Source organism: Cinclus cinclus, chromosome 2, assembly GCF_963662255.1.
Source record: "Cinclus cinclus chromosome 2, bCinCin1.1, whole genome shotgun sequence".
Taxonomy (NCBI): Eukaryota; Metazoa; Chordata; class Aves; order Passeriformes; family Cinclidae; genus Cinclus; species Cinclus cinclus.
In genome coordinates this window covers 110,468,381-110,495,409 of record NC_085047.1, presented here as the reverse complement: position 1 = coordinate 110,495,409, position 27,029 = coordinate 110,468,381, and the positions used below count along the sequence as shown (strand labels likewise).

Here is a 27,029-nt window from a genome sequence, read left to right as displayed (position 1 = left end):
CTCATGTCTTAACTAGCATAACTGTGGAGTGAGAGACGGATGAATTGTTGTATTGAGTATTTTATTAATAAGCAGTAAATATTACAGGTTACAACAATGTTGGGGCACATGCTACTGAATGCTGGAGAATCCACCCCAGGCTTATGCAGAAATTAACTTTTTAAAACTCAGTCATTTTTCACTACATGCAACAATTTCAATGTCTAAACATCTCCTTACTCTGCCTTACAGCCATTTTTGTTTACTAGGATGGATGTAACAAAAGTAACAAATCTGTGTCAAAACCACAACCCAGTAAGGATTATTAGATAATAAATCAGTAAAGATTTATGAAGTTACCCTGTAGGTGAAAGAAGAAAAATCTCATTGTTTTCTGTTTATTATGAGAACTTTCAAAACTTTTTTTTTTCTTTCATTTATTGTTAGGAAAAAAATGCAGACAAGTAAACTTTGTAATGGATAAAAAAGAATTGTCTCTGAAATGTACAGCTTACTGATCATGACGACTCTTCTAAAGTAAAGTATTCTGGTTCTCCACTTACCAAGATAGGCATTTCAGTAAAGGTTTTAGGGCATTTCCCAAGGGTTAGGAAAGGAAGAGGAGAGAGATCCTGCTTCCAGGAGAATACCTTGTTGGTTTGAGCAGCTACCCCCTGCCCAGAGCAGTCTCCAAGGGATTTCAGTGCCTGCTGTTGAGGGTTCCACTCTGCCAATATCATCTTGTTACAATTTGTGATTTTAAATTAGCAAGATTTCAGGTAGAAAATAAAATGCTTAAACTGTCTTGTGGGCTCAATGTTATCCCTTTGGCTGTCATCTGTGATATTAACCCTCTGAGGGCACTCATAATCATTTGAGAATCTTTGACTTTCAGTCTTAACATGTACTTTTACTAATATGTTTTTAACATATTTATCTGGTTTGATCATTGAAACAGCTAAAGAGTGAGACATCAGTGGGGTGTCACTATCTACTTCCCCATTCCTGCCTGTTGTCCCAGCTGTGCTGCAGCTGGGTTGTTCTGTAGCCTCTGGGGCTGTCTGGGGTTCACATGCTGAGTCTCACACTAAAAAGAACCTTTTGGGATCCACAAAGTGATGAAATCCTCCCTGCAGGGATCTCACAAACTCAGTCCTGGCTGTGTGTAGTACTAAGGCATGAGGGAAGGTACTGATACTGCTGCTGTCAGGCTTTTTATCTCTTGTCACTTGAAAATTCCTGAACTTCACTTGAGTAATCCACATGCTCACTTCAAGAGTTCATACCCCACCCAATTTGGATTTTTGAGGTACCTGTCAATAGAAATTAAACAGTAGGATCGAATGAACAGGTAGAAAGGTAAGTTGTCTATTCAGAACACAAACAGGCAAAAGCTCAGACACAGAGCATCAGATCTGTGATGATCAGATCTGTAGCCTGAGAGCTGTGCAGGACTAGGTAAGACCCTTCACCTCCTCCTGCACTTCCCCTCCTGCATTGTCACCTGTGATCTGCTCAGGATGTAATCAGGACCTGACTCCAGGGGTTTTAGGGAGCCAAGCCAAGGTTAGGCTGCAAGGTGCTCCCAGAGCATGCAGGTGTCAACAATTCCCATGGTGAGGCTGAACAGACCCCACCCTCTGTCCATGTGACGTAATTTGGGATTTTATCAGAGGTTTTACTCCATCACAATAACTTTGGTATTCAAATCGGGATTTCAGTGAGAGGTGCAGATGCAGGTGTGGCATCCACTGCCCCAAAGACAAGCAGGTTTGCAGGAGCACTTGCTAAGACCTTTAATACTGAGCTGCACAGGCAGCATCCCGTGTAAGATCTTCCACTGTGGTCCCTTCCAACTCCAAATATTCTGTGATCCTGTGACTCCAGTGGCCAAAGACTGAGAGATGAGAAATTCCCAGGGCTGGAAGATGGGAGTGTAAATGCTCACCCGGAATGCTTCACTGAGCCAAGGAAGCTGCCCACAGACCTTAAAATCCAGGACCTTGCAGTCTGTGGGGAGGATGTAGGTCCCTTTGTAGCTGTTGATCTTTGCAATTTGTGGTTTATTTCCAGTTCACAGGTTTGGGGCATTGTTTTGCTAAACCATGTTCTCCAGGGTGCCACCAGTTGCAACTCTCCCTTTTCTTCTGACCTGTATCTGCCTCCTGTCTGGTTTGTCATTTCTTTTCCAAATTCTTTCTGACAAACATTTTTTCTATTTTTTTAAATTTTTTTAAGGGGAGACCTCACTGTAGCCTTCCAGTACATAAAGGGGACCTACAAGAAAGATGGAGAGGGACTTTTTACTAGAGTACCTGGTGTTAGGACAAGGGGGAATGGCTTTAAGCAAAAAAAAAAGGGAAGGTTTCCATTAGGTTTAAGGAAGGAATTCTTTACTGTGAGGGTGGTGAGGCACTGGCACAGGTTGCCCAAGGAAGTTGTGAATGCCCCATCCCTGGAAGTGTTCAGGGCCAGATTGGTTGGGACTTTGAGGAACCTGACCTGGTGGAAGGTGTCCCTGCCCATGGCAGGAACTAGGTGATGTCTAAGATCCCTTCCAATCCAAATCATTCTATGATTCAGTGATTTGTCCTGTTCTAGCAATTTAATGAAAACATTTTCCTCTCAAAAAGGTAGATTCCATATCCTTGAAGGAAACATGGTGGTTTTTACTGGTTGGTATTGGCATAAATGCCTCCTGTGCTCTGTTAACCTTAGGCCAAGGGGTGTCCTGAGCTGGCCCTCCATGTCACAGGTCCACAGCTGAGACTTGGTTATGAAGGTTGGCAGCACCACTGGAGGAGCCACCACAAACAGACAAGGTCTGAGGAAGAACACAGACACCCAGCCCTACTCTTAAGAAAATAGAAAAGCTCTGTGAATCAAAATCAACTTCACATCCTCAGGGGATCCTCAGGTGAAGGTCATTGTGCCCTGTGGCACAGAGCAGAGATGTCTCACCCATCCCTAGAATTTATGGTAACTTGTGTCCCACATTGCCCATGATCTGTGCAGGGCTGAGTATCTGGCTTGCTCACAGATGCTGTCAATGGAGACAAAGGGGTCTTCGTAGCTCCCACAGGGCTTAACACCATCCAGATCCCCCTAAACAAAACCATCTTTTCATTCCTGGTTAATGAGAAATCTTAGTTCCATGACTCATTTATTTCTGGCACCAGCTTCATCACTGATATGGTTTCTGGTATGGCAAGACATAATCTGCACATTTTCCAGGTCAGGATGTACTGGTAAAGGCATAATACCCAATGACATTATATGCTGGTTTTCCTATTCCAGCCCCTGTTACTTACAGTATATTTTTTCTGTTTATGCCACTTGATCTACTGGCTCTACACAGCAATTCCAAGGTCTTCCTTTCCCTAAAAGACTCAGATGTGCCTGTGAACAGTTCAGGTTGTGTCTTCCTATATGTATTACCCTACATATGCTAGCATTGATTTAATCAACCCTGTTACTCCAAATTACCTGACTTGCAAGTAATTTGGAATTCATCAACACCTCCTTTAAGCTTTGCTGGCCTAAAAAACATTCTGCATCTGCAAATTCACTGCTACTTTTTGACTACTGAAATAATCAATCATCAGTTTCAGCACAGATATTTGCAACCAGCTTTTTCTGATTGCATGTTTATCATTTATTTCTGTGCTTTGCCCTCTGACTCTGTACCAGACACATGCATCAGAAAGTGCCTGTCCACTTAGAGCCTGATGTATTTCTTATTGTCACAGCACATTGAGACATAATCACTCAGCACTGTGAGGAATTGGTTCTGCCATTTCCATCCCAATTTCCGTGTGCACAGCTGGTTGTCCTTTGTTACTGATTTATCACATTTGCCCACCCTGGCACTGTGCATTCAGCCTTGTTCTCATCATCAAAAGCCCACAAGAAGAAACACGTGTATTTTTAGATATATTTTTACACCTGCCTGCGTGGCACAGTTTGTTGTGAGTCCTGCACATCCTCATCTCCTTGGGGACTTGGTGCTTCCTTGCTTGTCCCCTGATCTGCACCCACAAAGCCCAAGAACTCTCTAGACCTCTTCCCAATATCCTTGTGCCTCCAAGCCCTCAGCTTAAGCAAATTGAGCAGCAATTGAACACCATCTTTCCCATTTAGCTTTCAGTTATAATAATACCATTTTATTCCAATTATCCTCAGTTTAACCTACTTATGGCCCAACGTGACTAACAAAGTATTAGGGGAAATAATAGGGAACCTAAACATCAAAAATTTTAAGAGGGAAAGTTTGAGTGTTAGCTTTAACTGGGCCATTGCAGCGATCCAGTTTTGATCACAGCTGGCCCTGCTGGAGCAGCAAAGGGAGGGCACAGGCAAGTTCTGGCTTGGAGCAGAAGCAAGCAGGTGAGAAGAAGAGTGGAAAGGAGGGTGTGGAATACAAGGGGAAGCAGAACAAGGATGCCTTAAGCCTCATTGCAAGCCTCCAGCCACGTCAAAAAGCTCCTGACACAGGTCAAAACCCTCTGAGCAAGCACAAAGGGAAATTAGCTGTTAATTCAAGGAGCAAATACACTGGATATGCATGAAGAATAAACCATCAGGCGTGTACAGAAAAATTAATGGTGGTTTTAGGTATTTTTGAAGTGCCTTGGTATTTTTCATTGAGAATATACGATTTATGATGTGCAAGTTAAGAATTAACTCTCAAACAGTCCTTTAAAAGACAGATGAAGAAGGAAGTACAACAAAAATCAAAGGATGTGGTGAAGGTCAAAATTGAGAAGAACTGCAAAAGAAATTAACTTCTCCCATTCAAGGCTAAAACTAACCACAGAGTACAAGATCAGTCTGGTTCAACTAACCACAGGGTCAACAAAATCAGGCTTTGGGTGAGAGGCATAGAAAATTCTCTGTCCAGAAATACCTATTTTATGTATTTACTTTTATATTGAAGTTTAAAATACCAGCCTTTCCCCATGAGAAATGGAACTTTGGTGCTGATCTTGCACATATTTAGGTTGATGTTTTAAGTATTAACTTTGAAGTAATACTTGTGATACCTCTATTTTTAATTATAATTTCTGGTCTTTATTCCATGCTTAGCATTTTCTTTAAAGTCCTTTTAAAACTGCTTTGAAGATTATTGCAGCAGATCCTTCAGACTCCACCTATCTCTATCAGATTTGGGTGGGAGAAGAGGAAGGACCAGTACTTTCAGTGTTTCTGCAACAATCCCATGCCTTGGCTCTGCAAAAGCAGGCATTTACAAGCACTGATTTCTCACCCAAACTAGCCCTGTCTTCTGAAGCTCACATTGGAGTAGGAGTGACCATGACAGGCTATCGTCTTGCAAGGCTTAATACCCTCCAGGGCAGGCACACCAGTTTTCTGGAATTTAACCCAGTTGATTTGATTCCCCTTGAGTTTGTGACCACAAAAAAAATATCAAAGGAAAACCCAACAAATTAAAACTTGATTTCTTTTAAAAGCTATCAGCCAGATGTTGTGAAGACAAGAATTAGATAAAATACAATATCCTTGAAAACTGGCCATGAAGTTCCTGAGTCTTGGCTGGCCAGCAGCTGTCAGTCTCAGACAGCAGCTGCTGCCTCTCTAGCAAAGAACAGTGGTTCCTCATGTCCTGCACTTCATATTTCTTTCCAAAGAAGAAAAATATGATAATCCACAAGAGAAGCAAAACAGCCAGTAGCTTCATTTTGCAGAGGTTTACTGGCAATAGCTGCAAATTTAAAGAAAATAGAGGGGACATAAAGGTGTTCATGTTAAACACTGAGTATGATCCTGGGGGTGCAACATAGCAACAGAATTCTGAGACTCAGAGGTTATATCCAAAATTAAATAGTTTCTTTCCACTACACTGACAACTTCTCCCCTCTGCTCCAACATTAATTCTTGTAAAGCATGAAAACCAGTTGCACCAGTGAAGAGCAGTGCAGTATCACCAGGTACCACACATTAAAACAAATTGCCCTCTCCCAGGATCTCAGGTGCTTTGGTCTGGGAACTCCAGCTCTCCAAATAAACTTCAGTCAGAAGGTTTATCCTAACTCTAGGCAGCTCACGACCATCCCTTCCCACTGCTTCAAACAAAATCTCAGCACCTCATGCTGAGGGCAGGGCTGGGAGCACCACTTTGCTGAACAATATTTGCATTTATTCCAAACAGACAAAGATTTGGCATCTTTGGAGGTGTCCCAGTCCAGAGACAGATTTTGAAAACAGCACTGATTTGTGAAGGGACTCTAAGCCATGGACTTATAAACAACAACTGCTTCAGGCTTACCAGCTGAAGCACAGTTTTGCAGCAAGAGTCTGGTCTAAGAAAATGAAGAATAAAAGCAAACTATTTATTAAAAAACCCCGTAATTATGAGTTTTCACCTGCCCATGTAATCAGAGAAACGAGCCATTTGTTAAGAGTTTAGAAACAAGAATCCTGAAGGAATAAAGCAGGCAGTTCTGGTGTCTTCTCAAGGAACAAGCAACAGAGAGTAGAGGAGCAAAGCGACAGCCGTCACAGGCTCACAGACCTTCCCCAGCCCACTCAGAGTGCCCATGTGCCAGCTGCTCTGTGCCACTGGGGACACACTCTGCTGATCTCTCAGCTCAGAGGGAAGAGCAGGATTTCAGGGCAGGGGAGTCTGTTCCTGTCCGTGTCCCTGTCCCTGTCCCTGTCGGGAAGCTGAAGGGCTGTTACAAACAGAACGATGTCAGCCACATGCTTTCCAGGCAGCCACAGCTGTGTTGGAGCAGCACAGGGAAAGCTTTCTGAGCCAGGCAGGAATTTAACCACAAGAGACACTTAAACCATCAACGCCCAAGGTCAGTGTCCCTCTTGTCACACAGCTGAGTACAAAGTACAGCCCAAAGTACAGCCCTCTTGTCCATCACCTGACAGCACAATCTCTGCTAAAACCGTTTTGAGACTCTTCACATTCAGATCTGCATCTTACAGATAAGGCAGGAGCATCTTTGAAGCACTAATTGACTTGAAAGCCACTCAACAATTGCACAGGAAGGCAATCTTCAGCTTTAATGTGTCCCGGCACAGAAAATGAATATGTGGGTTATAAAAACAATTCACTCATGAGGCACCCGTACTTATAGGAAGTGAAATACAACCATTTGTGTCCTACCATCTGTGCCAAGCCTATTGATAAACCTCCCCTGACAGGATGAAATAGTACTCCTGTAAAGGCATCCTTAACCTAATATGCCTCTACAGCACTAGGCTGGACTAGGTTTGAAAAACAGCTTCTTATAACACACAGATGAATTTAGTACTTAAGAAGATTAATGGATTCATAAATAGCCTGGAAATCCAAACTCATTGAATTTAGTTCATGCAACAGGTCAAATAGGCATTTATCAAACCATCTGGCATTTTGATTCCCTGAGGAAACTGTGGTCAAGCTACAGATAACTGAGAAACCATTGCAGCAGGGAAGGCTTGGTTTTCCCTTTACTCAGCTTTCCTCTGGAAATCTCTGGCATTAATTAGAAAGCAGGAGATCTTCTTTGACAGAAGTGTATTTCTGTATAGTCACTTTTATTTTCAAGTGTTGCTGCTTAACACAAACATAAGTACAGTCAGGTTTTAAGTGAAAGTACTTATGTTGCAATAAATAGCTTGCCATTTGCTTTAGGCCATGAAAGGACACTCATGTGCACCCATTTGAGTAGCTTACGAAAAAAAAGTCACCAGAGTTGTTCAAGGATCTAAAAAAAAAACCTTAGGTTTAACCAGTTTATTTTTGTGATTAAAATATCAAATTACTTTATTAATATGCTTTGATACATAAAACATCATTCTGGTCCTATTAGCAGCTTTCATTGAAGATTTCAAAGATAAAACACTTAAGATGCCATATAAAAGAAAATTATCAGTATGGCATAATATGACACACTACATAGGACCTGGTTGCATTTGTCACCACCGTACTCTGGCCCTGCTGCCATGCCATGAAACAATCTACAAATAATAATAAAAAAGTATTCCTTGAATTAATATATTCACTGAAAAATTAAACACATTGAAATTATGGGAATAAGTAGGCTGAGTTTAAGTAGCTTTGTCTCAGAGAAGAATGTTTGGACAAAAGTGGGTCCATCTGGTTCTCCCGCACCAGCACCAGATAACAGAGGGGGCAAAGGATCAAAATCCTGCCTGTGGTCACCACCAAAATACTGTGCCCATCCCAGACCTGCCTGGGGCAGGTGCTGTCCCCAGGTGCTTTCTTCCTTTTCATGAGGTCTAGTGCTGCATCCAGCATTCCCACATTCCAGCATCCCTGGATGCTGCCCAGGACTGCCCTGCTCCCTCCTGCATTCGCTGGGGGAAATCAGGAAGAGTTTCCTGTTGTTCAGCAGTGCCTGCCATGGGTGTGGGTGTCTGTCAGGACATGAAGAGGGGTCTGGTTTTTCAGCCTCATCTTGCCCTCATGAAGCTGAATCACCATGGAACACCTTGCTTTTACAAGTTGGCCTGATGGAACAAACACCCCACAGACAGACCCCTCTTCCCTCCATTCCCAGCAGGGAACAGCACACACCTCTAGGCAAAATTCAATCAGTGCTACTCATCTCCCTGTGAGTATCCAGGAGACTCTGGGACACCCACAGGGACGGTTTGCCATCCAAAGCGGGACCCAGGTCTCACCAGTTCCCAAGGGAATCTGGAGCCAGATCCAACAAGCCCAACCTGGAAGAGTTTGGAGCCCGTTATGTATCAGAGGCCCACAATAAAACTTTTCCCTGATGACTAAGTAGGTGCAGGATCTAAATGCTTAAGCAGAACCCCTGCTCCATCCAGCCCTTGGACTATTTGCACAGCAGAACAGCCACTGTAAAAAGTGCTGGGAAGTACAAGGAAGAGGAGTCAGCCTCGGTTCTGCCTTCCCCCATGCCGGAAGAAACCCCTTCGGTCTGTCCGTCCGGCCGCGTGCTGTTACTGTACACTTCAGTGGCGTTTGCCACCTCCTCAGGAAGGCCCATCTGGAGCAAGAGTTTGGAGATAAGGCTGTTGAACTTGCTCTCTGTGGTAGACCAAGGCTCCTGGCTCTGGGTCGGCCCCTCGGACGTGACATTCAGCTCCACCGGGTCGAGACAGTAACCTTCGGGAGATCTCTCAAAGAGCACGTCCGTCAGGTCGATCCCAGCCACGGAGGAGGGGGAGGCACACGGAATATCCCTGACGAGTCTGTAGTTCTCCATCCACTCCTTGAGCCACTCGAGGCGGCAGTCGCACTCCCAGGGGTTGCGGAAGAGGTACAGGCGCCCCAGGAAGTACACGGGCTCGAACACGGAGAAGGGCAGCGTCGTCAGGTTGTTGCTGTTCAAGTGCAGAGCCACCAGGCTGGTGAGGTTCTCAAAAGCTCCTTCCTCGATGTAGCTGATCCGGTTGCGGTCCAGGTAGAGGAACTCCAGCTCCCCCAAGTCCCGGAACCAGGTGTTGGAAATGTTCCTGAGAAAATTCCCCCCCAGGTTGAGCATCTTCAGGCGCCTCAGGCCATCAAAGGAGTTTTCTGGAAGCTCGCTGATCAAGTTGTCATTGAGGTACAGGTACTCCATCCTCTGACAGCCCTGAAAAGCTCGCTCGTGGATGACATTTATCTTGTTGTCCTGCAGATTCAGGTATTTCAGCTTGGTCAGGCCCTGCAGGGAGTTATAAGCCACCGCTTCGATCCTGTTTCTCTCCAGGTACACATGGGTCAAGTTCTCCATGCCCCTGATGGCGCCTGGGATCCTTCGGAAGTTGTTCTGGAAGCAGAACAGCTCCTGCAGAGCAGGCAGCTCGATGAAGATCCTGTCTGGGATGTTGAAGAGGTTGCAGTCGGCCAGGTCCAGCCTGACGAGGCGCCGGAGCGCGGTGAAGGTGCGCGTGTGGAGATAGCGAATGTACTCGTTGTGGGCCATCTTCAGCTCCGTCAGGCTGGGCAGCCCCTTGAACGCCCCCGGCGTGATGAAGGAGATGTTGTTGTGGTTGAGCGACAGGGACCTGAGGGAAGGCAGCGTCCCGAAGGCCCTCTCAGACAGGAACTTGATGCTGTTTTTATCCAGGTTGATGGAAGAGGCCTCGCAGGGGAACTGGCTGGGGATCTGCCCCAGCCCGGCCCGGTCACAGAGCACAGAGCAGCTCCTCTCCGGGGTGCACACGCAGCTGGGAGGGCAGGAGCGTACGCAGGCCCACACCCCCTGCACCTGTGGGACCCAAAGGATCACTGCCATCCCCACAGAGGCGGGGCAGGAGAGAAAATAATGCATCATTAGCAAATTAATTAGTCGCAGCAGTCAAAAGAAATTTCACTGTCTTTTCCTCTCCTCTAGCCAAGCTAATTGCCACCTGTACACCAGTGCTGAGTGAGGAGCTCTTGTGTAAAATTCCTAAAAATCTTCTAGGGTTTCTAAACCTGCTGAGAATATATGTCACTAGAATATAATCTCTGATTAATTGCTCCCCTCCAGATGGGGCTCATCCCATCTAGAATTCAATATTTCTCAAGTGTCTCTTTTGGGCTCTCTCTGCTGCCCGATGGGAACACGGTTTGGCTGGGGAGCAGGCAGAAATGCATTGAAGGCCAGCAGCTGTGGGTGGGTTACAGCATTCCTGGGTGTGGAGAAGAGGAGGACAAGTGAATGCTGACTCTGGCAGTGGGAAGAGGAGATCAGTTAATTGCCCAAAGTGTGTCAAATTCATACTTTTTACTTCTTCTTTCTTTTATTCTTTCAGCCTAACGTTTCTCCACCAGAGCCATGAGCTTGTGCAGCACTGGACGGGGCACTCTCAGCTCTCAAGAAGATGCAATGCAGTGTTTGAAAACACATTTCCACTGTGTACTGGTACGACAGCATGAGTAAAAACAAACTAAGAGATATTGTTCAACTGCTGGCTTCATCATAGATGAGAAACTCTGCATCCCCAGCACAGATTTTGCTGTCTTGCCAATTCTTGAGACAGTCACCATTGTGCCTTATGTTTGATGGGGGCAGCCACTTCATCTTTTATCAGCCTGACATGGGAGGTGCAAGGCTGTTGTTTCCTCCCAGGTTAGTCCCACATGGGTGAGTGAACTACAAGCAAGAGAAGAAGGCTCTTGGGAGAAATGAGAGAAGAACAAAAAGGAACAAAAGGACTGGAAGACATCAGCCTCCATAGACAGGCTTCTTTTTTTTTTTTTGTGGGGAAAAAACAACCAGTCAAAAAAAATCTGAAAAGTTGTTTGTTTTTTTTAATGCCAAATGCTTTTCTCCTCTGAAAAAGAGGGAATTTAGATTAGATATATGGAATAATTTCTATGTTGTGGGGGTAATGAGGCACTGGCACAGGGTACCCAGAGGAGCTGTGGATACCCCAATGCTGTCAGTGTTCAAGGCCAGGCTGGATGAAGCTCTGACAAGCCTGGTCTGGTGGAAGGTGTCCCTGCTCATGGCAGGGGACTTGGAATGAGATGATATTTTAGGTCCCTTCCAGCAAAACCCTTTCTCTGATTCCATGAAAATAAACTCACAAGAGAGGAAGAACTGAAGGCAGTTTTTATAACTGCTCTCCCAGACACATGTTACCCTCTCCTCAACAAAATGAGCAGCAGCACCAGTGATCTCCATGTAGTCACAAGCACGAAATGGTGCTATTGCTGCTGACTGGTTTTCTGTTGCAGTTTATTAGCTCCTGTACAAACATAATCGTTTTCTTCTTTTTTTTTTCAGCAAAACATGAGATACCAACAGCTTTACCAACAGCCACCTCTATTACTGCACTTCTGGGATCAGGAGGTTTCCTCCATACTCCTGCTGAGTGTCCAGAGGGGGTAGCTCCCTCTCCCTGTGGTTTGCAGCACAGTGATTGCTCAGTACAGCTGTATTCCCATGGTCATTTTTAATAAGACAGCCTTGTGAGGTGATATGTCCAGAAGCATCAGCTTCAGCAAGCATCAAGTTTTATTTTTGCAGTTCTTAAGGCTTTAATGTACCGGACAAATGACAGTTTGGGCTACAATTTCTCTGCCTTTCCTCCATCCTTTCTAAAGACAACATGCATGGGACAGTATTTAGGGGTTTACACTGCCTGTGTAAAAGAGACTTGCAAAACCAGTTGCTGGCAAAGTCCCCCTGAAGGGCATCAACCCCAGAGCTGTCCTGGAGCCTGGCTGTGTTCAAACCATTCTGGTTATTGCATGTAGGAAGGGTATTTAGAGACACAGACAGAGCCTCACAAAAGGATGAGCTGTGGCCTCTTCATCAAAATTCAGGTCTCATCATGCCTGGGCACATTATTGTGACTGGAGAATTAGCAAAACAACATCACTTCCAGGATAAATGATAGTGAAGGACTCTGGGAGGTAGAAAGGATTTTATACTGGTTGTCATTTTGTTTGCTCATCCTTTTTTCCCATGCCCTTATCTAACAACCACGGGAAAAGGAAAATCCCCTTCAGTCCCCGTGACAACAGCTGGAGTCTAAGGACAAGAAGAGGAACAATATGCTGGTCTCAGATTGCTCTTTCTTTGTGCAGCCTGCCCAGGGGCTGCCTCATTTGCTCCTCTCTGCACCAGTCCACCCTCTGCGTGCCAACAGGGGCATATGTTGTTCTTGTTAGGCAGTTACATAAACTGAGGGCCAGACAGATTAAGGATTTGCCTGTTCCCAAATGTCTGATTGGAGGTGGTTTTCTGGAAAATGACGGATGCAAGCGTGGCGGCTGGTAGGGAGCCTTGTGTGGGTTCAGGGTGACATCCAGAGGGATATTTGTGCATGGGTTGTCCTATAGGTGAAGCACTCCTGAGAAAGTTTCGTGTTTATCTCCAGCTGCCCCAGGTTCAGTCACATCCCAGCCTTCAGAGCAGACCTCCACTCACCACTGTGCACATGGTGGGCAGTGTAGGAATCAGCCTGCTGATAACCAGATCCCCTTCCTTCCCCCCTGTTCCTTCTCTAAACACTCAGTAAAGGAAATGTCTGCCCCCAAGCCATATCCAGCCTGTTTTCCTTACACACAAGTACCAAACCTGGGTCTTCTGCTAGTGGCATTTCCTAACAGACTTCTAAGACCTCTTCTTTAAGACCTCTATTTACAAGTGCATCTTTGTGCAGAACATGGAAGGCAAGACCATGAGGACTATCCAATGAGCAAATATGCCTCCAGCAATAGGAGCTCAGAGAAACCCATCAGCAATGCAGCCTTTGTGGGCAATTTTCCCTCTTTCTCCTGGAAAGGAAGTTGGAAAAAATCCTCCACCTGAACCCTACCCTTGGGAGAGCTGTTGCTCAGGGCAAAAGAGATCAGATCTTCCCTGTTGGAGAGATCTCTTCTGATCAAAGTAGTCTGAAACATTCCCATCTTTCCCACCTTACTCCTTCCCCTTCCCTAAAAAAGAGCATTCACAGACAGGGCAGCAGCTGGAAGCTTCCAGCGACTCAGTGGAACATCAAATGAGATGCGTGTTTCAGCAAAAAATAGAGCAGTGGGGTCAAAAGTATTTGTGATATTAAAGATTAAAAAAAATTACTCCCATGGATTGTATCTTTTGGTCTTTTAAATATTATAGTAACTCAGTATTTGGAAGAAAGAGGGAGAGACCAAAGGAAAAGAAACAAAAAACAAAGGTTGCAGAGTCTTCAGAAGGGTAATGAGACAATGATTGCAATAATTGAATATTTAACCACCACATTTCCAAATGATCTGTCTAATCCACTACTGGATAATGGAGAATAAGATTATACTCACCATTTAGAATGATGGCAAACATTACCTTGATTATTCTCTAGTGGCATTTCAGGTCTGGCAAGCAAACTTGAGGGATCTAAAAGCACAGCAAGAACAGAGATGGGTTTTATCCTCTGACATTTCCCTGCATCATTTTTCCACGAAAAGATCTACCTTTAGAAAGGAAGATGAAGGAAAACGCTCTTCTCTCACACACTTTCAAACTGAAGAAGTTTCCAGCACCTTCCTGGTGAGTATTTCTTCCACCACTGACCTTCTCAGGGAATCCTGCAGCTTTGTGCCACTGCTTCTCAGGAGCTCATCCGCATCCTTCCCACAAGCTGTGCCAAAGGCAGATTCCTGTCATCTGAGGTGGGAAAGGATCACCAACAGTAAGAGACTGACTCTATCCCCAGGAAATAGGTTCTGGTACAGAGGAGTTTAACCAGCTCAGTATCAAATACTGGAAACCAGAATTCCCAACAGAAATCATCCGGATGCGTTGTTTACCTGGCCAGGCAGTGGCTGTGTCCTCCCTCCTGCTCATGAGGCTGCCCTTAGCCATACGAATCAGTCTCTGAAAAGTTGGCATTTTTTTCTCGCAAGCTATCATTTAATGGCAGGAAAATCCTCTGTATCAGGGGAGGATTAGCAGAGATGGAAGAATGTGTCTGTCCTCTAAAGCTCCCAGAGCGAAACAGGGATTGCAGACGAACCAAACGGATGCTTTCTCCCCTCTGCCAACCTGCTCTCCCCCCACCATTAAAAAAAAAAATACAGTCCAGGATTGGACTGCTGCCACTCAAAAAGCATTGCTGAAAGTCATTACTCCGCTCACCATTATGTAATGGCAGAAGTGGGAGAGTGCTGCATAAATGGAATTAAATTTGGGGGCAATCACAGGCTTATGGCTTGCCTGCACTGAGCTCTCCAAACAGACACAGCCTGAGACTCTCAACCCCCATGCACATTTTCCCAGTCCCAGCGTAGCTCACACAGGACTAACAGGGTGCCAGTGTGCTTTGCTTCACTGGGAACTGCTCCTGAAGGACAAGGAGACACCGACAGCACCAAGAAAAGGGTCAGCAAACACAAGGAGCTTGCACTATGTATATGGCCTTGACAATAATAAATTCTGGCCTGTGTATGTGTGTATTTTCCTTGTGATGCAGCAGCTGGTGCATGGAAATCATAAGGACAGCTTCTGTATGTGGTGATGTTTTAGCATTCAGGATGTGAATTGGAGTTTAAAGCCTTTTCTGACAGAATGATGATGGTTTCTTTGGAGAGTGGGGGCTGAATAAGTGAGTTATCTCAGCCTCCCATGCCTTAGGTAATTGCATTCACCATGTCAGGGGGAAAAAGAGCTCCACTCTTTATTTCCAAGTGAATTATTCTGCTTTATTTTTTTTTCCCAGGAAATTGAATACCTGATGAATTTATGCTTGATACAGCAAGAAAGATTCAGCTGGGAACCAGCCTGCTGCTGCACAGCTCTTCCTGCAAATTAAAGCACCCAGCTACATCAGGTTTCTTTTGGCTTGGCTTTCCCTCAGTCTTAAGGTGTTTGACTGGCACCACAGGAAATTTGTCTGTCCCAACAGTGTGTAAGGAGCCTGTGCTGGAAGCCTGTGCTGCTGAGGCTGGAGAGTAGGGGGTGACCCATAGAGCACAGATTTTAGCTGAATTTTAGATTTTAAGCCTTTCCCCACCACCTGCTGTAATAAACCCTCCAGCTCTGCACTTCAGTGCTTTGCACCACGCTGTTTTGCAGAGGAGGAAAGAGATATGCAAAGCCACAGATGGGCATGCTGCAGCCTCCACCACAGAGCTGAAGCTGCTGGAGACCTTGTGGCAACAGAACCAGCACCAGCTGAGTCCTCACCAGGGCTGGCCCAGTTGATGTTTGTCCTGGAAAGCCTGGTTCCTATGGGAACACCAGGAAGCCACAACCTACCTGTCCACAGAAAGCAGAATACTGAGCTTTCAGCCATGAGGAAACTGAGAGGGGAGGAGGAGGAAGTAGGGCTGTTCCCACTTCTTTCTTCTCCAGTATCTGCAAGAGCCTTATCAGGGGTACCAGGAATCATGTCTCTCCCCAGGTGTAAACGTGCTGTCGGCAAGGGAGGAGGCAGCGGGCGAGGAGGGCGTGTGGGATCTGGGGACAAGCTGGTGTTTGAGCAGCTGGCAGCTGCCCAGGGATTAGACCTGCAGCCGGGTTCACACGGCTGCACTAAACCTGCTCGAGGGGAACGGGGAGGGGCTGGGCACCAGCGGGGCACCCATTGCTGTGAGATCGCGGGGCTCCCTGTGCCTCGCTGCTCTTCTCCCACGTGCACTTCTAAGGGCTGCGGGGATGGCACATGAAGGAGCACTGAGCCTCGGGAAGTGTTTTTGTGATCGGCAGAACCACCTCGCTCGGAGGAGCAGCTCGCAGGACCGAGATTCCCAAAGAAGGGCACCGGGAGCCTCTGCTGTGCACATGGGGTGGGGGCTGATGGGCTGGGGACTGGTGGGTTTGATAAACTGGGAGCTGGGAGCACCTCAGCAGCCCGTTCTGGGCACGGGGGCAGTGGCAGTAGGTGCCTGCTGTGGAATCAGCAGCCACGGTGCTGATGAGGCAATGCTGGCTGCAGCAGCAGCTGGGAGAAGGCTGGCAGGGAAGGAACACCTCTTGGAGAGCTGCTGCAGCAGGCAGCCTCGCCAGAGACCAGCGCAGACAGCATGTGCTGCTGCAGGAGCTTCTGGCAGGAGCCCTGCCCTCAGCATCCATCCCACACACACAGCTCAGTGACTGCAGCCAGCCCAGCCCCACTCGGGATTTCGTCCTGTGGCTGGAGGTAGAAGAGCTGGAAGAGCCCGTGTCCTGCCCATCATGAGCCCTCCCAGCCCCAGCCTCACCAGCCACACTGTGCTGGTACACCCAGAGCTCCTGCCTGCCCAGCAGCAGCAGCTCCACAGCTCACAGCACTGAATTTCTCTGCACCATCCATGGGCAGGAGCCTTGCACACCTCCAGCCTGTGGCACAGAGAAGGCATTAACATCCCAGCATATGCTGGGGGGAGTTGGGACTGGGAGGCAACTGAGATCCCAAATTTTAGGGAAGTCAGGGAGCATCGCCGTGTGAGTGGCTTCAGTAGAGCACTGCAGGTGCACCAAGCAGAGCATCTAGTGAACTTTTGGTGACTCCTGACTCATTTCCTGATAACCCTTGGCCCCGAAAGGGCATGAAAATGTGATAAAGGAAGCCTAAAAATGAGAAGTTTCTATTCATCTTAGGTAGGAAAACTTAAATACCAGAGTGTAAATAAAGGTGATCAGCATGTATTCTCTAAAGAAACAAGCTTGGGCTCTAAACTACATCTCAGCATTATTTAGAGTATGACTCATGGCTGGTTAACACTGAGGGTTGAGCACACCAGAGATGCTCAGTGCTGGGAAGTTGCTGTGGCTTCCAGGCTGGAAGTAGACTCTGAAGCTACAGACTGTGCTACTGCAGCTGTGTGCAGTTAAATATTTTTGCCACCAAGAGTTCCTCTTCATGATCTATCTTGTTCTTTTTAACCTCTGGGAACTCGGAGAAGCCAGCAGTCAACAGAGCAATGGAGACCAGACCAGAAAGCTGCAGAGATGTGCTGCCACTGAAAAAAAAAATCAATAGAGGTTTATATTTGATCTTCCACCAAAAGAATTTGGAGAACTGAGTCCTGATTGAAGGAGCCCACTCTGCTCCAGACATGTGTGCTGTGGGGACATAAAGCTTGGCACAACTTCACCAGCTGGCAGTCAGGACCAGTCTGCCTTGCAGGGTAATCCTTAGCAGATTCAGTGCAAAGATTGCTTCTAAAAGCCCATTTCTTCATGGCCAGGGGCATTTCATGTGATGGTGGAAGATCAGCAGGTAGCTCCTATCTCTAATATACATTGATGTGATTTTAAATTATCATTGGGGACTGCTTCTTGCAGATTAAAATATTCCCGTTATTTTCCAAATTTGTCCAAGAACAGCTGGTGGGACTCATTTTACCTAACTGGAGGTGAGAGATCTCATCTCACCCACTTTAGCCACTTACCTGTGGGTACCACCATGGCCCTCAGCAGGGCTCATTTTCTCTGACAGGGGATGGCAAGACAACCAAAGACTTGCAGCTTTGAGGACACCAGTGCTGGATTAGCTGGGACCCAAGTACATCCAGACACTTCCAGCCAAGTGCTGCCTTCCTCAGGGCAATGAATGAGCAGAGCTGCTGGCCTGACTCTGGTGGCTGAATATCTTCACTCCCTTGTTTCTTCTGCATCAGCTGCTTGCATTCATGGGGCCAGAGCTGCAGGTGTTGTCCTCATGCCACAGAGCACCCCAGCCCCTTCGCCTCCCCCAGGCTTTGGTTTCCTGAGCTCCTGTAACAGCAGTCACAGCTTGGTGCATACTTCCCTCTTCTTGCAGCCACAGCTGTCTCACACATCTGAACCTTTTCTGTGCTCATAATCACCGGGGTGACCTTTGACAGAGCTGCCTCAGCGTTTCTTGGCAGAGCTCCTGTTGTCAGCACTACCTGTGGGACCAGGTTGCACACAGGATGGTCACACACAGCCCTAGTGAGGCGAGTTTGAGGCAGGGTGGAGGTGTCCTGTGGTAGGACTGCAGAGCTGTGAGCAGACAGGATGCACCGGAGTGGTTATGCTGGGGTTTCAGCTGCAGCACAGCCTGCGCTGCCACCAGAAACAGCACTTGGTACACGCGTGGTGCAGCTGCCCACAGGAGATGCAGAAGCAGCTGAGGAGCCAGCCAGGACTTGGAGAGCAAGGAAGTTGAAGAGCTTTGTCTTGCTCAGAAGAGAAGACAGATTTCCATCGGCAGGCAGAGGTTTCATTTTTGTGTAGACTGAGGCTACCAAACTTTGCTCAGGCATGATGTTCCAGCACTTGCTCACAAGCAGGCTCAGCCCCCTCAGGCTGCTGTGCTATGTCCTTGTCACTCTGCCTCCTCCTGGTCCCACCTCTGCAGGAGCCCAACACAACTTCAAGACACCTCTTGGACAGAAGAGCTGCTGTGGCTCTCCCCACAAGGTCCTCCCTCAGCAGGGAGGGCCTCAAGCTCACACCAGCCCCATTCACCCTCCCACCTGAGCCATGTCCCCACCACACACACACATGGGATTCCATCACAGGGTGGTGTGAGTGGGGACAGGTTCCTGATGAACACCTGACTGTGGGCTCAGAACATGTCACCATGCCCAAATGCAGCCCAAGGGCACAGCAGCTGGCAGCTGCCTCACAGCAGGAGTAATCCTGCAGGAGGATTCTTCACCACCTGGTCTGTGGATGAGACAAGGCAGCCAGCAGAAGCACTTGGCAAGAAATAGCCACCAAAAAGCCCCATACCCACGTGGAAAGTGGTGAACTAAAGCCAATAGAACAGCAGCAAGAGGAGAAGGTCAAGCTGGGCACCAGATCTCAGCCCCAGCCCAGCACTGCCTGACGGCCAAGCCGTGCTGCAGCAGCGAGCCCAGGAGCTGCAGCTGCAGCAGGAGCATTTTCTGAAAGGGAACAGCACACTCTAGGGTAGGCAGCCTGAAGCAGATGCAGTGTACAGCAAAGCAAGGGCGAGTGTGCTCATCTGTCAGCCCAAACCTCTGCCAGCAGCCCCTAAGACATCACACAGACCCCACACAAAGAGGACAAGGAGCCCTGAGGTGGCATGTAGCTCCATCAAGGTCAAATCCGCCCACTGCTTGGCAAGGGAGGGACAGAGATCCTCTCCAAGTCTGTCCAGGCCACTGGATTTTACATCAGCTCACAAGGTCTCTCCCAGCCCATCCTGCAGATGTGGTTTCATGTCTCTGTCATGCCAGTCAAACAGCAACATTTGCAGTAAGAAAGAAGCAGCAAGGGCTGCTCTGCAGTGAGGGGCTGGGCATTTGCCATGGAAGCAAGTTCTTGCTTCCCACTGCAGTACATGTGTATGGATGCAGTGCTGAAAAACATCATTTGGGCTGCTGGGTAACTCTCCACAATACCCAGAGCAGTCTTGGGAAGGGGAGGGAAGCTGGGCTCAGACCTGTATTAATTAAAACTGAAGAGGGACATGAATCCATGTTCCCCACATTCACTCTGTGACTCTTGGCCTTGACTAAAACTGGCCAGCCATGCTCAGGGTTCTCTGAGCAGGGAAAAACCCCTGCTGTTGAAGCCTGAACAGGGCTGCATCATCTTCCTGTGCAGGGTGAGGGGAGCCCTGCCCTCCCTCCTGCCTTCAAGCAGCCCTCATGTGCAGCAGGGCATCACCAGAGTCCAGAGTGCATCTAAGGAGCAGCTGCTGCTCCCATGTCACAGAGCAGATGGGGATATCCAAGGCTGGCAGCACCTGGACCTTCCAGCCTGCCCTCCCTGCTGAAGGTGGCACCCTCAGTGATGTGGGCATGCACAGCCAGGGAGCCCTGGGAGAATGTGGGCACATGCCACATTTTCCAGCAGCTCGGGTGCTGCCCTGCTCTGATCCATCTGTGGAGGCTTTTCTATCCTGTGTAATTGTGGCAGGATGCTTCCCCCAACACCCCCTCATGCTTTGACCTGGAATATGGTCAAGCAACTCAGTGGACAATGTCATATTTGCAAATCTATCAGGGTGGATTGAGAAGGGAGCCATGTGCTGGTTTTGGTGTTGCATTATGCTAAAATCAGTCTGGGACACCAACCCTGAATCAACATCCTGATCAAGGCAAAGCTTTGACAGATAAGCTGCTAAACTGGCCTGGAGGCATAGGACTGACAGTCAACCCCTTTACACTCTAGAAACCCAGTTCACTTTCCATACAGTAGGTTCTTCTGATATACCTCTTCTTGGAATGTGGGTGGAGATTCTCCCTTGAGTGGGGATGCTCTTCAAGGTTGCTCCTCCAGGTTAAGAGAAAGAGATGTGCCCATTCTGAGTGCTGGTATGATGAGTTATATCCATGTCTACTTAGTAACTGCTTCTTATTGCTAGCTTTTATATAATTGCTTTAATTTAGTGCACTATATTATACAATACACTACTATTAGTTTTAGCTTTTATACCGTGCAGCAAATAGTTCTGATTAAGACTTTTTGTATAATCATTTGTCATAAAAAATAATTTGTTTTATGTAAACGTATCTGATTTGCCATCTTTAAACTCTGCAGGTCAAAGTTATTTGGATTGTTGACAGTCTGAGTCTAAGATTGGATCCAGCCACCCTCTTTGAGGAGTTAAGAAAACAAGGGAGTCCTCTCTGCACCTTGTGACTCTGCAGCAGGGTTTCTTTAGTAAATTTTGTCTGAAGCTCCCACTCCCACCCAAGACAGTAACAGAGAGCTGCTGGTGTCCTGCTGAAGTCCTTGTGCCATGCTTTCCACAGGCTGCTGCCCAAGGCAGTGACTCCTGCAGTTCCTTGTGATCTAATGGGAAGCCTGTACGGTGCGCACAGAAAGGCAAGGACACGGCATCAAGTTCTGCTTAATTCCCCCTTAGTGCTCATGGGCCCATTCATCCTGATACAGCTCCACAGCCACATACGGGCAATGTACAATGAACTTGCACACAGCTCTGCAAACACCTTTTGAAACAGCCTTTCTGCACTAAAGGCACAACAGGCCATATGTTATCCAAGCCAACAGGCCTCCCAGGACTCACCAGACACTTTGCAATGTAGACACTCCTGGTAATTAATCTCACCCACCTCCAGGACAGGATCGGTGCCACCATCTCCCCACTGTGTAGAGTCAATATTTGGGGCAAGTTCATCACTTACCTGTATCTGCTTAACTCAGGCATTTATGTTAGGATCCTGCTTTGTAGCCAGGTCAAATACTTGGGAGAATGAATCAGAAGCCCTGGGACTCTTGGAGGAAGGGACCTGGGGGGCTATAACTGGGCTGCAATGTGATTTTTACTCCACCTGTCATGGCACTTTCCCCTGCCTGACTAACACTTCTGAATGCAAAGTAACAAGGAGCACTGCAACATGCCGAGCAAACATAATTACCTGGTATAGATCTAAAATGGAATTCTGTTGTCTGTCAATGATGCTGGCAGGCAGGAAAGGAGGAAAGCATCAGATCAGGAATAAATTTCAATACTACAATAAACAGCACATTAAACTGGAGGTTAGAGCACTATACACTCACAGATGATCTGGAAGATTTGTTAAGTGAACTCATCATGCCTTACTGAATATGTAGTGGCTGTGCATTCTCTGAATGTATCAAACCCAGATGTGAAACACATCACTGCTCCTGGGCAGACCAGAGGGGCATGGAGCAGTCACTGGAGTCATGAGCTGTGGCCATCAGGAGCCACCTCCACAAAGTCCATGTGCAAGGGGTTTAGATCGTCCAGCTTAGTAATGCAGCTACTCAAACATCCTGCACCTGACATATGCAGAGTTTTTGCAAGGGTCTAAGATGATTAAAGCTAGCAGAGCTTGAGGGTGGAAGGAGAACAGCCTCCTCTTCATTGCAGCAGATAAGCTCACATTTACACCCACATCTCCTGCTTCCCACTCCTTCCCTGCCTGTGCCTTTATGGGCTTCTGACACCTCTTCCTCCATACCAATACTGGATGTTGCCAAAAAAAGCCCCCACAGCCATGACACAGCAAAGACAGCAGATCCCCTCATAAATAAGGTGTATTTATGGATCACAGAAATACAGCACTTCTATTCAAGCAAAAAACTCTGTTTCCTGCCAGCTGCAGAAGGCCTCATTACCTGAGGGACAAGGAGTTCAGCACCTTTTTCTGAGACATCAAGGTGATGGTGGCAGCTCCTCTGCAGCAGGGTGAGTACTACACTTCTGGATTGGATCAGCACTGAGTCCCAAACCAAGCAACTGGCAATGGGAGGAGAAAGCTCCACTCCTGTGAGCTTGACAGCAGCAGCACTACAGCCTGCTCATCCCTAAACCATTCCTGGGCTGCATCCAGGGATGCAGGTTGTGTTGGGTTCACAGGAGCCTGCAGGCAGGTGGGGGAAACACTCTGTGCTCTCCTCAGAAAAGCTGGGCTTTAGCCACGAGTGTTTGCAACAAGCTGTTGGAGCTACTGTGCCCAATTTGAGTTATTGAGAGAGTAGAGAGTTTCTGCCCTCCTTGTTGTATGGTGGGAAACAAATAAATGGAGGGGCAAATGACACGTGTGGGAAATGCGGTGTAGGGCCAGACATTCAGCAGTAAAAATAAATCACACCAGGGCTCTGCAAGATACAACAGCCCCCAAAAAACCTGTGTTCCACCCAGAATTTCTCACTATGATTATCATTTCTCTTTGATTGCAGCAGCACTTTCACACGTCTCTGAGCTTTACTGGGCTGTACAGGGGAGACACGTTTGATACATGAGGTATGGGAGGGGGAAGGAGCTGCTGGGCTACATAAGGCAGCACCTCTGGAGCATCCAAAACATCCTCTCCCTCCTTGGCCCTCTGAGCATTCACAGCAGCCACTCAAGCACATTTGGTGACAGCTTCTACAGTGTCTTCTCAGCAGAGCAATGGACTCACCAGTGTCACAGAAATGCTTCCCTTGGATAAGGAAACCTCACTGCTTGGGGCTGCAATTGATGCAGCTTAAAATTTGCAAAATTAAGAGCAGGCTGTGGAAGCAATGAATGAAAGCACCAAGCTGGAATGCTCTCAGATTATTTGGGGTAGATGCTCAGTGGGTACCTTGACAGAGCATCCCATTGAGTCTGGAGGATCCTGCCAGCACCTCAAGCCAGCTGTGTGTTGCTTGAGGGTCTCCAGCTGAAGGGCTACAGCACCAGGTCCCAGCTCAGGGTGTGGAAAAGAGCACACACAGGGCCCTCACAGCTCAATGGGCAGCAGCATCCCCTGGGGAACAAGGTGAGCAGCCAGGGCACTGACACAGTACAGAGGTTGGCTTGTGCTAGCAAAGTCCAGATCTGGACTCACCTTGCCTGAGACCCATGTCTGCAGCTCTGGGGCTGTGTCAGGCAGCAGCATCTGTGTTTAGGTGGCTCTATCCACTCCTGAGAGACATAAAAAGGATTAAGTGTATACCAGGGAATGTCAGCAGCACGGATGCTGAAACATCCTCGAGGTTCTGGGCCTGAATGCTTGATCAGAAGCGTTTTGTGAGACCTAGGCAGCACCTGAAGGAGATCTAAACATTTTATTTGTTCAAGTCTGGGACATGCCTATCACTTTTCCATGACAAGGTGTGCAGCGTGTTTGCCTTTCATCCATCATGCCTGTGCATGAGCAAGCAGCCCAGCCCAAACAGGCTCTGTCAAGTGTCACTGGGACACTGCTCACAGCCCTGATTTCCTGCAGGGAGCCCAGCCCTGCAGCCTCCCCAGCAAGTGCTTTGAGCTCTCTCCCACGCCAGCCTGAATTGAGCCTTTCCACCCTTGTCCTGGGAGTGTGCAAGGACAAACTGGGCAGCACAGCAAAGCCTTAACATCAATGACATCAGCCACTGGCTGGACAGCCAGCAGCCTTTTCAGTGCTTTTTCAACAGCCTCAAAAGCAACAGCTCCAAGCTTCAGGAGAGCCAAACCCACCCCACCACCTGCCTCACCAGCAGAAGCCATGGGCCAGATCAAAAGGGGACTATCCCCCTCTCCTGTTGAAACCATGACACTGTGCAGCAAAATGAATAAATAATGCCAGCAGCCCTTGGCAGAAACATGCAGTGAAAGAGGGGATGGGATTTGCAAACAATTCCGGGGGGGATGGCAGGGGGAAGCATTGCCTTCTGTTTCCTGGGCAGCTTCTGCATTTTGCACTGAACAAATCTGTAGATAAAATACAGCAGCAGCCTCAGGGGCAGAGAACAGAGCCCAGGAAAGTTCCTCCATCCACCATGAAAGCCCTCACATGCAGCCCTCACACTGCAGCCCTTCTGCACTGCCCCTGGCCCCCTGCCCAAGAGTCAGGCAAATAAAAAATCAGCGCTCGGAGACTTTGGGCACCAGCAGAGCAGAAGCTGCAAAGGTCACAGTCTTGCACTGTAATTATTTTTGGGTTGGGTTTTTTGTCTTTCATCTCTTCCAGGTCCATGCAAAGTCCCCAGCAGGAATGGGGAGGAATCATCCCTCCAGGAGGCCCCATGGGAATTGTCAGACCCCTGTCTTAGCCCATGCTCCAGACACAAAAGGGGAAATGTTAACATTAACAGAAACACAAATCAAAAGGCTCGGGTGTCTCCTTTTGATCAAATCTGACATATGGCAAGAAAGCTTAACTAGGGCCTAGAAGAGCACTAATTATCAAATGGAAAATTAACAAGTAATTTGTCTGTAATGTGAGCTAATAATTTCTAGGGGAGGAATTAATTAAATGGGGGAATTAAATCACCAAGAATTTGCAGAGTGACCACTTCTGATGGGATTCAGTTAATGAGCTATCTGATAATCATGTCAGGCTTCATTTTCTTCTCCTCTGGACACAAGGGGAGAGACAGAGAACAGGAAATTACTGCAGTGCTCCCTCTCCCAGGCTGCAGAGAAGCTTACACCTTGCTGAGCCTCACCCTTTTGTCCTGACAAAACCTGAGCAACCAGAAAGCAAAAGCCAAAAACAGACCACTAGCAAAACACTGTTAAAAATAAAAGAAAATAAAAATTAGAAGACAAATTAGTAGGTAAGAGAGAAGGAAGTTTGCCTTACAGGAATGGCCCTCAGAACCACGATGCACCCTTGGGCCTGAACTTGGAGCCAAAGCAGCAACACAGTGAACTGGAGTCAAAGTCCAGTGTCAGCACCCTCCAGCAAAGAGGGGGGTGAAAGGTGAGTGTCCTGCCTTTGGGAACAAGAAAACAAACTCATTTTGCTTTGGATTTCAGCCTTGCCCAAGCTGTTCCTCTGTCCTGAGCAATGCATGGGGGGTGAGGCTCCTCCACAGCAGCCAAGATGCCCCAGGCTGGGTGCAGGCACACAACCTCACCGCTGTCTAATTAGCCAGAGCAGTGTTTATGTCAGTGTCATACCTTCAATGACAGCTCCTTGCCAGCTGCAGGAAGAGAAATGATCTCCAGCCCTGCAGCAAGGCAGAGCCGCATGGGCAGACACCACCTGATCTCTCAGAAAGCCTGCCAGCACAAAAATAACTTCTCAGAAACACTCGAACACATCTGAACAAGCAGAATGAGCCAGTATCAGATCAGCACTTTGTATCACAGGGCTGCAGCTCTTGTGATCCAGCCTCCAGAGCCCTAAATTTGGATTTGCTGCATTCTTCAGACCACTGTCTGAGCTCACCTACTTTCAGTTCTGCCAACTCCTTGCAGCATTATGTGCCAAATTCTCTAACCACCCTCCTGGATGGAAAAACACAACCATTTACACTTCAGGGCAGTGACTAATTTATGGCATCTATAATGGGTGAAGCTCTGCAAGTGAAATAATATGGTGAGATCCGGGTGGAACTGAGCAGGGAAGTCACATATCCACATCATACACAGGCTGTGTTTTTCCACATGTGAACTGAGGTCAAAGGAGGCAAAATGAAAGCAAATGGAATTCACTGCTGCTGATTTGTAAAATGATTCTCCAAGTATTAGGATTTTCTCTGATACTGCACATACTTGCTGCAGTAACACAAACTGATAGCTCTGAGACATCTTGCAGTTTCTGCCTGAATGACAACAATAATAATAGTAATAAAGCACAATATGAGACCTGTCAGTGCCTGCTAGCCAGTTCACATTACAGAACAAAATATTCTCTCCTGGAACATGCTGGGTCTTATGCAGATTCAACTTTTCTGGGTGACGCAAATGCTGTAAAAACAACTCTGAGTCATAGAATAAAATCATATAATTCCCCAAAGCCAAATAAGGACAGAATTCAGCCCACACAGCTCTGACTTCCCATTTTCCTGGTAGTAGCAATTCTGTTTATCTTCCCTTGTAAACGATACCGTTTCCTTGCTCTCACAGAAAATTTTGCATTTCTTTTCACTAAAGCCCACAGTTGGTGTAAATACTGGTATTGTAAAAAATAAAGTAACATCCCAGTATCTGCAAGGCCTAGTGTAAAAAGCCTGTTATGTGCTCTCTGGGACTGACTTTGCTAATTGGTATGAAGTCTTTATGAGGAACCTGGAAGGCATTCTCCCAGGCTGCCTGTAGTTTTATTTTGATATATTTTTCACCAAGAGTTCATTTACAGCCCATTAGAGCCAGGCTTGGGTATTTTATGAATTCAATACAGCAGAATGCAAAGATCACTTAATGCCTTAAGTCTTTAGAAGGCTTTTTAATTTTGTAACACAACTCAATTGTTTCACTGCCAGATTTCTCATGTAGCAAAGTGGGTAAGGCCTTGTGCAAACAGCTTTGCAGCATGTAAATAAAGCTTTCAGACT

At 47.2% G+C, this 27,029-nt stretch overlaps 1 protein-coding gene across 2 annotated transcripts; it reads right to left on the bottom strand.

Moving 5' to 3' along the window:
* Positions 1–8,796: 8,796 nt before the first annotated feature.
* Positions 8,797–13,727, bottom strand: NYX (nyctalopin). Of its 2 annotated transcripts, none has more exons than XM_062515181.1 (2): positions 13,706–13,727; positions 8,797–10,201 (listed from the first exon to the last, which is right to left on the bottom strand). In XM_062515181.1, exons 1-2 carry the CDS (start codon positions 13,725–13,727, stop codon positions 8,802–8,804), a joined length of 1,422 nt encoding a protein of 473 aa, XP_062371165.1. In that variant the 3' UTR covers positions 8,797–8,801. The 2 variants fall into 2 exon arrangements, with proteins under 2 accessions (XP_062371165.1, XP_062371166.1); XM_062515182.1 differs by lacking the exon at positions 13,706–13,727 and adding an exon at positions 10,680–10,684.
* Between the last annotated feature and the right edge of the window lie 13,302 nt (positions 13,728–27,029).